Genomic DNA, 18,540 nt, shown 5'->3' on the forward strand with positions numbered 1-18,540 from the left:
AAAATTAAGACTGTTATACAGGTTAACCTGTTATGCTAGTTGATGGTTCTGAGAATTAAATGAATGAAAACACCAAAGTTTACTGTAAAATTCCTTCTCATCACACACCCCACCCCCACCTTCCTCTCTTTTTCTGTGAAATACATAGAAATTGTAATACAATTGTTGGCAATACAGAAACATTCCAATTATAAATGTTCATCAAATTATTATTTGTGGATAACATGAGGTGTGCTTTTAATAAACATCTTTATTTCTAAAGGTTTCTTGAATTGCTGCGCTTGGCAAGTAGGAAGCAAGTGAGTCCCGTACAAGATCTAGCAAGAACACTGGACGAGATTCTTGGTGATAAGACGCAGCCTACTTTCCAGCAAGTACAGGTGTGTTATAGCATTCATTTACCTTTTTCGTACATTGATATATATGTGTAGACTTGAACAACAAATAGAAATTTGTACCAAGACTGGAATTATGGATCTCTTGCTCACTAGGCTGATGCACTAACCACTATGTCAACCTGACACACTCACTTTGCCCAGCTGCATGAACTGCCCTAGCATATCTTCCTTCTCAGTGCAAATTCCCATTCACACCTCAGCCGACTTTGTTTTCCCCGTAAAGTCGAACAGATGTATTGGAATAGCACCTCAGCATTGAATGAAATCGGGGATCCTGCCTGAGACCGAAGCATAGGCGGCTGAATCAAATGAAAGTGTATTGTTCACAAGACCTTTTTGAGTCTCAAACATCCATGATTTGTATATGCGCAGTGCTGAGGAGCAGCAAATTTCACAAGTTAATGTGGCTGCTGCATTCAATTACTGAAAAAAGAATTCTGTTTCTTTCCGGAAGCACAACTTGATGTTTAATATGATCTGTTTTGTTGCTGATTCTTAAAATATTTTGTATCAGTTGGTGGTAACTGTAGTAATTATGTTATAAGGTATTATTATTATTATTATTATTATTATTATTATTATTATCATCATCATCAGTTATTCCTCTTTAGGAGAACACATGAATTTGAGCAAATCTCAGCTTCACTTCCTTTTCTTCCCAAAACCTCTTCACTGATTCGCTGTTTTTTTCCAGTGTGACATGTTCAAGTTTCTTGTTTTTGATTTTACTTCTGAACTGCTTTCTGTCTTCAATTTCTTATTCTAAAATTTTCAATTATTGTCGGTCTTTTTGTGTTTCTTTCATCTAATTCGTCTTTTTGCTTGTTTTAACAATGTTGACAATTTTTTGTGAGTTTTTCTTGCACCCTACCTAGGTGCTCATAGAACTTCAGGTGAATTTTCCTAAATTTTGTGTTTGTTGAGTTCCTTTGTAGGTCGTCTGACCTAAGTTCCATCTCTGGGAATAGCGCCGTATATTTTTCTAAGAATTTTTTGTTCATGTTTTTCGGTGTCATGAATTTTTTTCATCCCTGTAATGACTGTAGTTTCTTCTGCATAGAAGGCTTCCAGTGAAACGACAGTGTTGTAGTGTCATAGTTTTGCATTCATTGTGAGCAAATTGTGTAGACAGTGGTTAATAATAAAATCAGCATTATGCCTTTTTCTCTTGTTTGATCTTCTCTGCTCATGTCCTGTTCCTGATCCATTACATACGGAAACATTTTTATATATCTTTCTTGCATTCATAGTGCCAGATTTTCATCTTTGTACCAGGTGGCCAAAATTGGAACTAATTCTTTCCCTGTCTAAATCTGTTCTCCATTAACACATTAGAATATCTATCAAGTTTTGATGCCATACAATAACTACACCCCATGCTGGACCTTTGTGAGTAGCTACACTTTAATTATAACCACCTGGTGGTTTATCTAGTTGTAGGTTGACTTCATCTTTTTTGTTTTTTATGTCGCCAGGTCGTCTGCAAAGGCCAGGCGCTTCACAGTGATACTTTTTCTTTTCTCTTTCCCATTTTGGCTACCTTTGACATAGTTTTCCCATTCCCTGATTATTTTTCCTGTGGAATGTTGACAAAGAGTGGTGATAAGCCATCTCCTTGTCAGAATCCTGCTTGAATTTTGAGTGAGTTTGAGATTTCTCCCATGAATTTCACTTTTAATGTGGTTTCTGATAAAGTTTTCTGGATGATTGCTACTAAACAGTGTTTGTTAACAAATCATAAACTTTTTTGAAATCAACAGATGTGAGTGTAACATGTAGTATGGCTTTGAGATCCAGATCTGTTCAATACAGGGTCTCCCTTTTCTGAATCCCACCTGATACTTGCCGGTCTGAGGCTCTGCTTGCAATTAAAGTCGCTTCAGCAAAGCCGTAGAGAGAATTTTATAATTTTCATGTGTAATCACTGGGATCTGTTTTGTCTCCTTTCTTGTGGAATGGGTAACAAGGTGCTCTTCTGTTCTTTTGGAATTTTCTGTTTTCCAGATTTCTGATATTATTCTGTGAATCTTTGGTGTTATGTTTTTGTGATCCAGTTCCATAATTCTGAAATTATGTCATCTTCACCATGTGCGCTGTTGTTTTTCAGTGGTGTGATTATTTTCACTATTTTTTCTTGTGAGGGTGGAAGCAAATAAGGATTTTGGTACTGGTTTTACAAATCAGAGTTGTTCAGATGGATCTTTACTATGGAGGAGTGCACGGAAATATTTGGCCAGAGTTTCACAATTATTCTGTGTATCAGTTTTCAGGGATCTGTCAGATCACTGGAAGTTTAGGCTGGGAGGTTGGTAGCCAGTTAAATTCTCTCCGAAGATTGTAAAAATTGTGGGTGGTGCTTTTGGTAGTGTCTTCTTCTATTTCATTCAACCTCTTATTATTGTATTTGTATTTTTGTCATCAAATAAATTTAGACACACCTCCCCCATACCTCTAAAACTTTGCGCCTCTCTTTTGTTTTAAGATTATTGAAATTATTCCATGTTTTAATCCTAGATTCGACATCTTGATTGCGTGTGATGTTTCACCACCTGTGGTATGTTTTCATCTTCTCGAGGGTTGACCTAATTGTATTGTCTGCTTTACTTTCTCCATGAGTTCAGGCCAGTTTGTTGTGTCCATCCTACATATTTCTTCAGTTATTTATTTTCTTCTTGCTGAATTGTGGGTATTTGGGATATGTCCAGAAACTCTTTGTTTCTCTTGTTTGTTTTTTTACTTTGATCTGTAGTAAGTTGTGGTCTGACACTAAGCATACTGTCCTGGTTTTTGCAGTGAGGACATCTTCGGTGTTCCATCAAGAGGTAGCAGTACGGTTAATCTCGAGCTCTCAGTGTGTTTTATGGGGCCTTTCCATTTCTTTAGTTTTTGTGAGGATTTCTTGAGTAGTGATGACATAATTTTGAGATTAAAATTTTGGCAGAAGCATATGAGATGTCCACCATTTTTATTGGTTCTGTTGTAGCTGTGTGCAGCCCAGTGAGTCTCTGGCATTTCTTTTATTTTCGTAACTGCCCATTGAAGTCATTGATGTGGTGTTCGAAATTTTTTTCATGACTTCTTGCAGAAGTTCCCAGAAGTCTTCTATCACTCGTGAGTCTTTTCTACTGTAGTCATGCACATTAATCAGTGTGTAGGCCTCCTTTCCTCATTTTATTGACTGTATTGAGAGTGTTTCTGAAGGTGATTTAAAGTCAGTGACTGAATCTGTGATGGACTTGCGAACCGAGAAACCTGTGCCAAATTGTTTTGGTCCAGTGTCGATATGCACTGCAGGGTTTCCTTATAGAACTTTCAGTTCTCAGAGTTGAAGTGATTTTCATCTGTAAACCAGATTTCTTGCAATGCCATAATTTTGATGCTGAATATTTCCAGTGTATTCGTTAAGTGTATCAATTTTCCTGGGTTCAGTAAAATGTTTATGTTCAATGTAAACCATAACATTTTTTGTTTTGTTCTAAGGTTTTTAGAAGTTACGATAGTGCTATATATGGCATGTCTGGTCCTCCCAGAATCCTGTGACTAGAGTGGGAATCCAATCTGTTGATGGAGTCCTGGGTAGTGTAATTGTTTCCTGTTGTTCTCCCATTATTTCTTCAAGTTGAAGATTGCCAAAAATCAACCTCCGGTGAAGATCATCAGATTATAAGACTCAATTGTCAAGATTAAGGTGCATTCCTAACAACTGCACCAACTATGTGAACAAATGCTAACCAACAGCCACTGATTACCATATGTGATGGTGACTGATTTTGTGATTGTATTTTGTCCACCTTGGGTATTTAATTTCCCCAGCACCACTCAAATCGAGGGGGCTTTCCACAGTGCACCACCCAGGAAGGCACCTGATGGGGGATCTAACAACCCCTCACAGGTTTATTATTAGTTAGGCATTATTATTTATTAGGTATTATTAGTTGAATATTAGAAGTTATAAACAATATAATAATAGTAAGAAAAATAATAATGATGATAATAATAAGTCGTAAAAGGCGACGAAAAGGACAAACCACTAATAGGGCTAACCCCCCTTTTAGTGTGATTACTTGGTTCAGGACAGAACTAAAGAAGCCTCGGACAAGCGCCGTCATGGTCGGGGACGATGCTTGAACCCTATGCCCGCCCACAATGGTAACGACACTGCTAGCCAACTGGAAAATTATTTAAATCCAAATAGAGGTGTTTTGCAGGATATGCTTCCTGCAACCACCCTAGAAGGAAAACAAAAACAGAGGATGAGATGGTCAGATGAAGTTAATCGACACCTCATGTTCTGTTATTACCAAGCAACAAACCTAGGGACCAACACAACTGGATACAGATCACAAGTATACACAACATTTATTACCAGATACCCGGAATTAAAATTTTTAACAGAACATGACTAGCTGATCAGATCCGTGTAATAATAAAAAATAACAGGATACCCCAGTCAGAATTAGAAAACATCAAACAACAAGTACAACAAATACTGGAACAAAATAATGTGCAATCAGAAGAAGAAGAAAATACAGTAATGGACTCAAACATCCCAGAGCAAACAAACAAAGACCAACACGCATCAATTAAACAATCAGAGGAAAACGAAATCTTAAGACAGCCACCAGAACAAGCACAAATAGAACACGAAGAGACACACGTGTTAGATATAGAAGAGAAATTTCAGCTGACATATATAGAATACAAAGACACAAATACAGACATTAGACCATTCTTGCATAGACCGCCAAATAACCCACAAGTCGAAACAACAATAAAAACTATCAACACAATCATACACAACAAAATAAACGAAAACACAACTATGGAAGAGTTACAACTACTGGTTTATATAGGAGCACTCACTACACTAAATATACACACTAGGCAGAGATCAGAACAAACCAACACACAGAAGAAACCCACAAAACCAGCATGGCAACACAGGCTACATATCAGAATAGAAAAACTGAGAAAAGACATCGGACAGCTAACACAATTTATAAGAAATGAAATATCAGACAAAAAACGAAAAAGGTTAGGTAAAATCTCACAACAAGAAGCAATAGAGCAATTAGATGAAAAAAAGCAGAAATTACAAGCATTGGCCAAACGACTTAGAAGATACAAAAAAAGTGAAAATAGAAGGAAACAAAACCAAACATTCAACACAAACCAAAAGAGATTTTACCAAACAATGGATAACACACACATTAAAATAGACAATCCACCAAACATAACAGACATGGAACACTTCTGGAGCAACATATGGTCAAACCCGGTACAACATAACAGGCATGCACGGTGGATACAAGCAGAAACGGACACATACAAGATGATACCACAAATGCCTGAAGTGATAATTTTGCATAATGAAGTCACCCGAGCAATTAATTCTACACACAATTGGAAAGCCCCTGGAAATGATAAAATAGCAAATTACTGGCTAAAGAAGTTCACCTCAACACATTCACATCTAACTAAATTATTTAACAGTTACATTGCAGACCCATACACATTCCCTGATACACTTGCACATGGAATAACCTATCTGAAACCTAAAGATCAAGCAGACACAGCAAACCCAGCTAAATATCGCCCCATAACATGCCTACCAACAATATACAAAATATTAACTTCAGTCATCACACAGAAATTAATGACACATACAACACAGAACAAAATTATAAATGAAGAACAAAAAGGCTGCTGCAAAGGAGCACGAGGATGTAAAGAGCAACTGATAATAGATACAGAGGTGACATATCAAGCTAAAACTAAACAAAGGTCCCTACACTACGCATACATTGATTACCAAAAAGCCTTTGATAGTGTACCCCACTCATGGTTACTACAGATATTGGAAATATACAAAGTAGATCCTAAACTGATACAGTTTCTAAACATAGTAATGAAAAACTGGAAAACCACACTTAATATCCGAACAAATTCAGATAACATCACATCACAGCCAATACAGATTAAGTGTGGAATATACCAAGGAGACTCATTAAGTCCTTTCTGGTTCTGTCTTACTCTGAACCCACTATCCAACATGCTAAATAATACAAATTATGGATACAATATTACTGGAACATACCCACACAAAATCACATATTTGCTATACATGGATGATCTAAAACTACTGGCAGCAACAAATCAACAACTCAACCAATTACTAAAGATAACAGAAGTATTCAGCAATGATATAAATATGGCTTTTGGAACAGACAAGTGTAAGAAAAATAGCATAGTCAAGGGAAAACACACTAAACAAGAAGATTACATATTGGATAACCACAGCGACTGCATAGAAGCGATGGAAAAAACAGATGCCTATAAATATCTAGGATACAGACAAAAAATAGGAATAGATAATACAAATATTAAAGAAGAACTAAAAGAAAAATATAGACAAAGACTAACAAAAATACTGAAAACAGAATTGACAGCAAGAAACAAGACAAAAGCTATAAATACTTATGCTATACCAGTATTGACCTACTCATTTGGAGTAGTGAAATGGAGTGACACAGACCTAGAAGCACTCAATACACTTACACGATCACAATGCCACAAATATAGAATACATCACATACATTCAGCAACAGAAAGATTCACATTAAGCAGAAAGGAAGGTGGAAGGGGATTTATAGATATAAAAAACCTACATTATGGACAGGTAGACAATTTAAGAAAATTCTTTCTAGAACGAGCAGAAACTAGCAAAATACACAAAGCAATCACTCATATAAATACATCAGCTACACCATTGCAATTTCATAACCACTTCTACAACTCTTTAGATCACATAACATCAACAGATACAAAGAAAGTAAATTGGAAAAAGAAAACACTACATGGCAAGCACCCGTATCATCTAACACAGCCACACATAGATCAAGACGCATCCAACACATGGCTAAGAAAAGGCAATATATACAGTGAGACGGAAGGATTCATGATTGCAATACAGGATCAAACAATAAACACCAGATATTACAGCAAGCATATTATTTAAGATCCCAATACCACAACAGCTAAATGCAGACTTTGCAAACTACAAATAGAAACAGTAGATCACATCACAAGTGGATGTACAATACTAGCAAATACAGAATACCCCAGAAGACATGACAATGTAGCAAAAATAATACATCAACAACTTGCCATAAAACATAAACTAATAAAACAACACGTTCCCACATAAAAGTACACACCACAAAATGTACTGGAGAATGATGAATACAAATTATACTGGAACAGAACGATTATAACAGATAAAACAACACCACATAACAAACCTGACATCATACTCACCAATAAAAAGAAGAAATTAACACAACTAATTGAAATATCCATACCCAACACAACAAATATACAGAAGAAAACAGGAGAAAAAATTGAAAAATACATCCAACTGGCTGAGGAAGTCAAGGACATGTGGCATCAGGATAAAGTCGACATTATACCAATTATACTATCAACTACAGGAGTCATACCTCACAATATCCACCAGTACATCAATGCAATACAGCTACATCCAAACATATATATACAACTACAAAAATCTGTAATTATTGATACATGTTCAATGACCCGAAAGTTCCTAAATACAATATAACATATACCGTACAGTTAAAAGGAAGTCACGCTTGATCAAGGTCCGCGTCACTGTCCATTTTTGACCAGACATAACGTCTGAGAATAGAAAGAAATAATAATAATAATAATAATTGTAGATATTTCCCACAGTCTTGAACTTAAATGATGGAATTTGAGGAACTTTGTTTTCACATTTAAAACTAATTTTACCCCTAAAATTTATTACAGTCTCAGCAGTAGTTTTAATGATTTCAAATTATAGGCGAAGTCATCATTTTTTAAATTTGAGGGAACACACAGTATTTACAAACATTTTAAGACACTCACTGTGCCATTAGTATTGATGGAAAATACTTGATCAGATTATGGCCTGTGAGTGATAGGGTGTACTATTTTACCAATGGAATAAGTACACTTGAGTCTACATTTTGTACTTCTTTCATTTGAAAGTACAATGAGAGCTTCAGGGATATAATTCATCATGTAACCAGGAGTCGGAGACAACTTCATAGATTATAACACAAGTTACATATATGTTTTATGTAAATTCCAAATACTGCTGCTTAGCAAAAGAGTTTTGAAATAATTAGATTTATTCACACTTGAAAATAACATAAATTTGGATGATAAAACATAAAGTATCTCTGAATTTTTGGGAATAATGTTCACAAGTCCTCCTCCAATTATATAATCGTAATAAAATACGTAATTGTACTTTTATTTTCGTAAGATTTTTTTCTATTTATTTGCTTCCTACCAGTCCACTTATAAACATTCTCATCATATACTAATCAAAACTGTTTTCTCTCCATGCTAAATATGTATTTCTACATATGCTTTAATCTGTGGTGGTGAAGAGAATGCAGTCTAAGATTGAAAGACGATAGTGCAAGACAAAGTCAATTGGATAAGTGGCTAGGACACCGAGAAGGCAAACCTGTCGGATGAGGCAGTCTGCCTGCCTGAGGGTGTGGTCAGCTGTTGTTGCCTTGGCAACTAGGGCACACTAGTGATCAGAAAACCATTCTGCTGCTTGGTGGGAAGAGATATCCAAATGAAAACACACGAGCTCCTCCCAGTCTAACTCAAGGGCCAACAGGCAACCAGGATAAGGTGACTGGATTGGCACAGTGCTCTGTGATATGAAAATTAATGTTATAGTTGTATTTAGAGGGGAACAAGGCCCACCTCTGCAACCTGTGGGCTGCCTTATCAGGGACCCTGGTGCCCTGACTAAATTATGAAAGTAAGGGCTTGTGGTCTGTAATTAGTTGGAATTCGGTGCCATACAAGAAAATGTGAAACTTGGTGACCAGGTACACAATGGCCAGAGCCACCTTCTGTGCCTGAGAGTACTGGATCTGTGCTGGACTGAGAGTTTCGGATGCAAATACCAGTGGCTGCTCAGAGTCGTCTGCATTCTGATAGGTGAGGAACACACCCTCCTCCCCCTTCCCAATGGTTTTTTGGGATGATCAATGGTAGCTAGACATTGTGTCGATCACAGGAGTTCCGTCTGTGTGTTGATGGCCTGGTTGCACGCTGGAGACCTGACGAAAGGAGCACCTTTGCATAGAAGGAGATGAAGAAGTGGTTACGTGATGGTGGACACCTTGTGGATGAACTGTTGGTAGTAGGCAATTTTACCTTCAAAAACCTGCCGTTCACGCAATGATGAGGGACTTTGCAGTTCCATAATGGCTGTGACATGGCATTCCACAGGTTGGATGCCTCGAAATGACATGGCCCAGATACTCAAGAGATGGTTGATAAATTTGAACTTCTGCAGATTGCAACACAGACCCACAGCCCAGAGTTGTAGGAAGAGGTCATGGAGGTCGTGCAGGTGGTCGCTCATAGTATATCCTGTAATGATGATGTGATGTGTTCCAAATTGCAAGGTTGCTTCCAATTCAATCATCAACCCTTGATATTGATAAAGGTCAAATGGTGTGTTAATGATCATGATACACTTGGATTCATCATCCAGGGGTAATTGGCGATATGCTTTGGAAAGATAAAGTTTGGAGAAGATTTGACGCCCTGCTAAGCGTGTGAACAGGACATGTGTTGATCACAGACTACGAGTTCACAGTATCCTTAACATTGCTGCAAAGACACAGTTTGCCACAGTGTTTCTTACTCATGACAAGGGGTGTGGCCCATTCACTAGAGGAAGTAGGAGCCACAACCCAAGAGAGCGGAGCTGTTCCAGCTCTACCTTTACTTAGGAGAGGAGGGCCAGGGGAATCTGCTTAGCATTAAAAAAAAATCCAGGACGAGCTGACTGCTTCAAGGTTATGTGGGGTTGAAAGTCTGTGGCATACCCTATGCCTACCTCAAAGAAATCCCAAAATTCCAAGCACAGAGATTCCAAAGACTGTTAGGGGATCTCGGCAGATACCAACTGTACAGAGTCCATGACTGAAAAGCCAAAGGCCTGATGTGAACTTCCATCATGAATTGGCCAAGACTTCCACAATGTGGCTTTTTTTCTAACACTAAAGATGGCTCAATGCTGGGGAACTCTTAAAATTCGAATCATATCAACCTTGAATATAACCAATTAAGTAAATAAATAATCTATATAAACCTTGTGATCTGTTATGTTTGGAGTAGCATGATGCACATGACAGCAACAGAGTGGTGGCTGGAATGCTCTGTAAGTGCTGTGCAGGAGCTTACAGATCGGCCGACTTACACTGCCACAGTGTTGTGCTCCCCAGATGCAGTAGATGCGGCCGGGCGAACCTGCACTGCTGTGACATCACACCAGGCTTTCAGTTGCTGAACAGTGGCTTATAAGACCTCATACGAGGGGGCAGTTGATGAAACCTCTTTCAAGGGAGGGATTGTAACTGGAGGGCCCATTGCTGGGCTTTGTTATCTGGGGTGGAGCAGATGATAATGTCATGGAACATGGTATCTGCATATGACTCTTTTGACTTGTCCATGACAAAATGGCACTTGTGACTATGGCTGTGGAGGGTCACAGCCCAGGCATGATAAGACTGAATGGACTGCATCTTGCATTGGTAAAACCCTAGGGGGCATGACATGCATGCGGTGCGGAAAAGAGGAAGACAACAACAAAAATGAGACATCGAATGACACTGAGGAAGGCTCCTGCAAGGAGGCCAACTGCTGCAACATCTAATCCAAGGTGGGAGAAGCCAATGACAGAAAGAGTGCATGATGTACCTCCTCATGTGTAACGTGGAAGGCATGAAAATGCTGCTGTAGGCAGTGTTTGTCCACCTCCCAATCTTTTGCTACCACATCGAATGGTGAGAACTGAGGAAAAATGGAGTGAGAGATTAATTTTTGGAGGGCAACACTGGCAAAGCCTGTTGCATCACCGTGATGAGATCCTTTTGTTGCTGCACCTATGTTTAAGTCAGAGACTCCACGCAATGACAAACTGTGAAAAGCAACTGCAGAATGGAAAACACGTGAAGATACGACCCTACTTGCCACCAAGAGAACACCACATGATGACTATCACAGCAAACTTTATTAAGTCTAGAAGACAAATTTATCATAATGGGTATACTAGCCATGGAGTGGTCACAACAACAGTATGATGACACATATGCAGAGGGAAACATATAATGAGCTAGAGTTGGCTGGGCCCATCTCTAAAACCTGTCTGCTGGCCAGTAGGGTACACGGACAGTAGGCTGTGGGCACATTCGAGGGTGGTGACCTCTGATGATTGTCAAACTTCTAGTTGCATTGGCAACTTAATGTAGCGTGCCTTATGAATGCCTGCCCAGATCTCGGACCTCTATCTGTGCGGGTCACTAGTGTACACACTGTCTGGGAGTCAGAAGATAAAACATGTTGTATCTGAGCATCTGACACCCTTATCAAAGATGATTAAATTCTTATTGCGGATTTGGTGTGTGGGGGAGGAGAGGGCCGGAAGAGAGGAAGAATTATTTTAATATGCCACTCGCCGATTTTTTCCTGACAACTTTAAGTTTATTCACATTTGTGTATGGTTTTTATTAACCACTGGGAGAGACTTTTAAGACATTACATCTGAAAATACAACCACTGTTTACTCACTGTTTGCCTCATGGGATAAATACAGCAATAATATGCATGCTGTGCATCAAAAATTGTATGCATGTGTAAGACAGGGTTGAAGGATTGTGGATTTGGTTACTAATATCTTTTTTTTAGCTTTCCAACCATGCTATGCCTCCAGGCTTTGCTGTATTGCATTGAATAGGTTCAACTTTTAACACTCAGGTGTGTCTTTTTAACTATAGGATGTAAGGCTGAAAAATCATTCAGTGTAAAGTCATAGTGTGGAAATTTTCTTGTTGTATGTTTTAATCATATTTCATTTTGTCTGCAGTGTAACCCACTGGTGCAGAACTTCCCAAACATTATACTCGAGAAAGCAGTGGAACCAAATGCAACCTGCAACGCGAAACAATTTTCGCTTCATGAAAGTGAGCTGCGCCGGCTGCAACAACAGCAGTTACTGCTATTGCAACAACAGCAGCAGCAGCAACGGCTACAGCAAAATATACAACAGCAACAGCCACAGCAACCACAAAATGTGCAACAGCAGCCACTAGGTACACAGCAGCAGCTGCCAACGAGTGTACAGCAGCAGCTGCCAACGAGCGTACAGCAGCAGCTGCCAACGAGCGTACAGCAGCAGCTGCCAACGAGCGTACAGCAGCAGCTGCCAACGAGCGTACAGCAGCAGCTGCCAACGAGCGTACAGCAGCAGCTGCCAACGAGCGTACAGCAGCAGCTGCCAACGAGCGTACAGCAGCAGCTGCCAACGAGCGTACAGCAGCAGTTGCCAACGAGTGTACAGCAGCAACCACCTACTACTGCACAGCAGCAGACTCTGCCTGTCCAGCAGCAACTGCCAACGATGGTGCAGCAGCAGCAACCGCCACCTTTGAGTACACATCCACCGCTATCTGGTGTACAACAGCCACTACCATTGGCAGGTGTAAATCAGCCACTGCCTGGTCTGCAGCAGCCACTGCCAGGTATGCAGCAACCCCCACCAAGTATTCAACAGCTGCTACCAAGTGTACAACAGCAGACAGCAGGCATGCAACAACCTCAACCAGTAAGTGCACAGCAACAAACTCCAAGTGTACAACAGCAGCAACTGACTCTACAACACCAGCAGCAACTACAACTGCAGAACATACAGCAGCAACAAATTCGTTTTCATCATCTGCAGCAAATGCCATTGCAACAGCTACAGCAGCAACAACAGTCACAAGAACAACAACAACAGCAGCAACAACAACAACAACAACAGTTTCCACATCAGATTTTTGTGAACTCACTGACTCTGGCACCTCACATGCAACCACAATCCCCTCAGCAGTCTGTGCCCCTGTACCGCCGCCAGGCCGCTTTATCGAATCAAATATCCTCTCAGAGAGATCTGTGCTGTATGCTAGACAATATGACTGACAGGAGCCTGTCTGGGAGCAGTGGTGGCAGCACCAGTGGAGCATTTGCTGGCTATGCTCGTGCTGCTGTAAGTGTGGGTTTGCAGATGCAGCAGCCGTTAGTGCAGAGTGTAGTTAGTTCAGAATCTGGAGCAGATGGTGAGAAGAAATCTGCACCAAGAGAAAGTGATAGCAGTGGTGATTGTGGCATTGGACAGCAACCGGGTCCTACTTATGCGAGTGTGGTGAGGGCACAGCCACAAGTAGGTACTGGTGGATCAGGTATCAGAGATACTGGTGGACAGCCTGGCAGTGGTGAAAATGGAAGAAGAGGGAGTGGAGCGGTGGGAGATCCATTTGCCGTTTTACGTACACTAGGGTCACGTGGGTCTGATGGTGCTAACCCTGGCCTGTACCGTTACTTCTCTTAAGGCAGCAGCTTTGTAAGAGCAATTTTAATGTACTCTACTTTTGTAAAAGAAGGAAAATGAAAAAAATGAAAAGATTTTCTGTGTTGTCCTGTGACACACAATTATACCTAAAACATGATTTGTAGAAACATTACTTATGTGATGTGAAACATAATTTTTACTTACATTATGCCATTACATTACATACATTTATAGTATGTAGGAAGTGGCAAAAAAAATGGGTTTCTGGGACTAATGACTTTTTAAAATGTACAATTACTAGAATATGTTTTCTAGTAACAGAGAGAGGTTCTGAAATTTTACATATGTAATTTAAGACCGAATCATTTGTCCACAAAGGTGGTTGCAGTTGTGATAAACAAATGGAGGGATATTGTGGGGAAGGAAAGGAGGGGGGGGGGGGGGGGTTGAGATATCAGTGTTTGGAGACAGAACAGGTAACACATGTTTAATTGTTTATTTCAATGTAGTTTAATGATGAAACATAAATTATTACTTTTCAACATTTCTGATTTTGTACTTACAAAGTGAATCTCAAGCAGTTAATCACATTCCGTGTGGTATTATGCCTTTACTATACTGACAGAACATCAGAATTTTAACTATGAGCTGCAGTGATAAACGTGGTTGATTCTAATTATTGTATTAGTTGTTAACTGACACTGAAACATTTGAAGTAAAAGAAACTAGGGATTATCTCTATATTCAAAGTTACTTTTTTGGGTTAGTTTTATCAGGAATGTGGCTTCATTGCTTTCTTGAATGTTCCTGACGAAGTGTGCATTTAATTGTGTAAGTAACAGGTAAGGTGATTTGGAAGAATGTTGTGGCTTGTAATTCTCATCCTTACATCATCACAAAACAGTTGTGCTGAACACACATTCCTTTTTTAGTTGAATTCATGTGTTCATGTATTTAAAATTTAAAATACAACAAAACATTTGTTGAATGGATAGGGTTGAAATGTGAGCATTGATTATATATAAGTAAGACAGTATTATAATAAACTTAATGATTTTCTTTGGTGGAAAGTCAGAAGCTCTCCTACTGTTTGCTGACCTGACACTTGATCCAGCAGAGAATGAATATTATGGAGGATTATGTACGAATTGCCAGCCTTATCAAATCTTTCTGTCAGCTGAAATATGACTCCTCTTTCCCATTTCACACATTAAAATTCTTTGGGTTAATTTTCATTTATTATTATTACTTTATTTTCTAAAATTCTTTGTAACATAAAATTACAAATTATGCAAAAGGCTTTTTGCAGCCATTCATAGTTTCTGAATATCTGTGAGATTGTTACAGAGAGAAAAGATGAATAATATGTTTGTGTAAACCATGAATCAACAATTCAAGCATTATGATTGTACGTATACATGTATGCAGGGTCACATTTTGATGCCTGAGGATTTTTTTATTTTATTTTATTTTTTCCCCCTAAGTATTAATGTAATGTTAGAAAAATCTTGTTACTTTTGTCATAGACGTCTGTGTTTGGCACCTTGTTTCATTGTTATTAACACTGTTGGCTATAACACAATCACCAATAGTCACTTAGAGTAACTGAAAACGTACTGATATTAGCAGACTGACTTCTCAGCTGTCAGTTTGTCTTTGTGAGAAGGTGGTGGTCTTGATTGTGACCCATGTTCATTCAGTTAATCAGGAATTAATGTCCTTACTGCAGCCCTGTTTTGTTCAGATTTTAAAAAGTTCCATTTATACTCAGAGTTCATTGTTTGTATGTTGTTCTCGTTCCTGCCTTGATACTTCCTACTGTTCTCGTTCCTGCCTTGATACTTCCTACTGTTCTCTCTCCTGCCTTGATACTTCCTAGACCATCCTTATTGTTGAACCGGTAAATTTTAAAGATCTTGGTATAGGCAGATAGAAGATGATAGAGGTAACTCTCTTAATAAACAATTACTAACTGTGAAATATGTCTTCGGCTGTTGTAAATATGGGAAAGAATGGAAAAAAAAACTGAGGCTGGTGTAGGGTGAAAGATGAGAAAACTGGTGCATTTTATTTATAGCAATCTTGGGCAAAAGAGGCAGAAAGTCTGACAGCCAGTGTGCAGAGAAAAAATTGACAGAAAAAGGCATTGTATATTGGCCTTCAGTTGTTACTTATTGATGGAAATGACATTCCGTTTCCTAGATGTTTTTTCTTCCATTAACTTTATTCCTTGAGAGTTCTTTGACTTGAGATCGTTCATATTTACTAGTCCAGATTTGGTCAAAATTGACTTGGCTTTCATGATACCATCATCATTTGTATTTTTATCTTATGAGGGAGGAAGCTATGATCCTAAAATCAGAATGTAACAATGACAGTAACTGATGTATTATAAATATGTGCAGTATTTAGACATAAATTATGTGTTGTATAATTGGTGTGTAATAGATTTTTCTTCCTATTGTTGTACCACAATAGTATGCCCCAGTTTTTGCTGGATTTTTTTGCTGATTGGTGCTTGTCTGTGAAACTGCATTTGTGCTATTTTTATTTTTTATATCTCGTAGTGCAGCTGTGTTGAACATAGTGTAAGAAAAACAGTCTTCTTATGAAAAAATTTGTTTTTTGATACTACATTTTGTGCTAATCTGTTGCAAATGTGCTGGAAGACAGTTTTTCATTTGTTTTATTTTCTGTCACCTATAGAAATATTATTGAACTTTTCTGCACATTAATGCTAGTCATCGCCAATGCATGATGAATACATTTTTGTATTCCATCTTGTGTAAATGTCACAAATATTTTACAGATTTTTTTATAATTTTTGTTTTCTTTATTACTGCTTATAGAATCTTTAAAAAGTATTATTCCTATACTCTACATATTTCTCAGGTAGAATTTTTTTTACTTTTTGGCAAGAGAGTAGTATATTGCAAAACATGTATTGGTCAAATATAGATGTATGTTGTTATTGTTGAAATGTAATGTATTTGTCATTTCTGCTTACCTCTGCAGTAGCATTGACATGTAAAGATGGACTATAAATGTTGCATGCACTTAAAATAAAATCTTTCAGCTATGTGTAAAGTTAATGTGCAATTTGTCTGTCCCACAAGATCTGTTCATTGACACATTTAATAATTTGGATATGTGGTTTTCACTGTGATGAATCTTATAATATTTGCACCACCTTTCAAGATTTTGTATCAGTAGGTCTCAGAAATACCAATATTATAAAAAAAAATTATTACCTGCTATAAAAAACATGCACAATAAATCCAACCTTTTCAGCTTTTTGTTAGATTATTTCGTGGATGATATGTAACAGCACTTGTATGTAGTATAGTCAGTATGAGTGTAGTTTCGTTTTCCTAACATAATTTTGAGAAGTTTGTTAACATTTTTGAGGGGGTTTTTGTCCCGTAGAAGGTTTCCCCCTCAAAAAATATTCTGCTGTTTGATACAAATTGTGACATTTCTTGTAATTTCTATTATAGAGTATATTTATTTTGTATTTGTAAAATAAATAATGAAGAAACAAAACAAATGGTTTTGTTCTTTGATCTGTACAATAATGAAGTCAATCCCACCATGTTTTCCTTTCATGATGACTTCCAGTTGTGCGAGATAATTTTCACAAAATTACGTATAAAGAATGTAAAAAGTTTTTATTCATTTCTAAGTACAAGTTCCTGAAATGAATAATGCACATGTGATAAGTTATGACTGTGTTCTTGCATGATACACCGTTCAGTTTGTTGCAAGTTTGTCCAATGTAAACAAGCTTTTAGTTAAAAAGTGGTTCTTCGAAATAAATTTAGAATGTGAGGCCAAGTAAATCCTGTAAATAGTACAGAAGCTCAGGATGTATACCTTTGTTGAAACACGTGTATATTGGCAACTGATGCCTTGCTTTATGTTCCAGGTGCATAAATAGTTCTTAGTTGCCAAATTGTTATGGGGTATGAGACTCTGTGGACATTGCAGAACAGAATTGCAATTGTGGTGTCACCACCAGACACCACACTTACAAGGTGGTAGCCTTTAAATCGGCCGCGGTCCGCTAGTATACGTTGGACCCACGTGTCGCCACTGTCAGTGACTGCAGACCGAGCGCCGCCACACGGCATGTCTAGAGAGACGTCCTAGCACTCGCCCCAGTTGTACAGCCGACTTTGCTAGCGAAGCTACACTGACAAATACGCTCTCAGTTGCCGAGACGATAGTTAGCATAGCCTTCAGCTACGTCATTTGCTACGACCTAGCAAGGCGCCATGACCAGTTTATATTGAGATTATATAATGTATCAACAAGAGCGATGTTCACCAATTGTGGATTAAAGTTACTCTTGTTTGGCTAGTCTTATTTCTCTGACCTGTTCCAGACCTCACGCCAGCCTGTGTGAGCTTAAACGCGTGCTATTCGGCTACAAGTCATAGTGGATTGGCTGTCGGGTCAGTCCACTACAGCAATCACTTGCACTTGACCAGAAAGGAAGGCATTTTGCACCTAAGGCATCAAACTGTATTGTTCCTGAAACATTAATTATCACAAAATAACCCCCCACCCCCTGGGTCTCGCCACTCTTTGACGGGTTTGAGCTTGGCTGCCAAGGGCCCCCAGCCTTTGCAACATAATTTACCTTCCATGTCTCATGTGTATCCTCTTGCTATACTTTTCCCCCTTCCTCAAGGAACAGAAGCTCTCCTG

General features: G+C 38.5%; 1 protein-coding gene across 1 annotated transcript in view; it reads left to right on the forward strand.

The window, feature by feature from the left end:
* Window positions 1-17,377, forward strand: part of LOC126175761 (probable helicase with zinc finger domain) — a 166,564-nt gene extending 149,187 nt beyond the window's left edge. Inside the window, exons 18-19 of the mRNA XM_049922733.1 lie at window positions 263-380; window positions 12,367-17,377. Of these exons, the coding sequence (XP_049778690.1) occupies window positions 263-380; window positions 12,367-13,869 (1,621 nt within the window). The 3' untranslated portion in view covers window positions 13,870-17,377. The remainder of the gene's footprint in view (window positions 1-262; window positions 381-12,366) is intronic.
* The last annotated feature ends 1,163 nt before the right edge of the window (window positions 17,378-18,540 follow it).

Source organism: Schistocerca cancellata, chromosome 3, assembly GCF_023864275.1.
Source record: "Schistocerca cancellata isolate TAMUIC-IGC-003103 chromosome 3, iqSchCanc2.1, whole genome shotgun sequence".
NCBI classification, from domain to species: domain Eukaryota; kingdom Metazoa; phylum Arthropoda; class Insecta; order Orthoptera; family Acrididae; genus Schistocerca; species Schistocerca cancellata.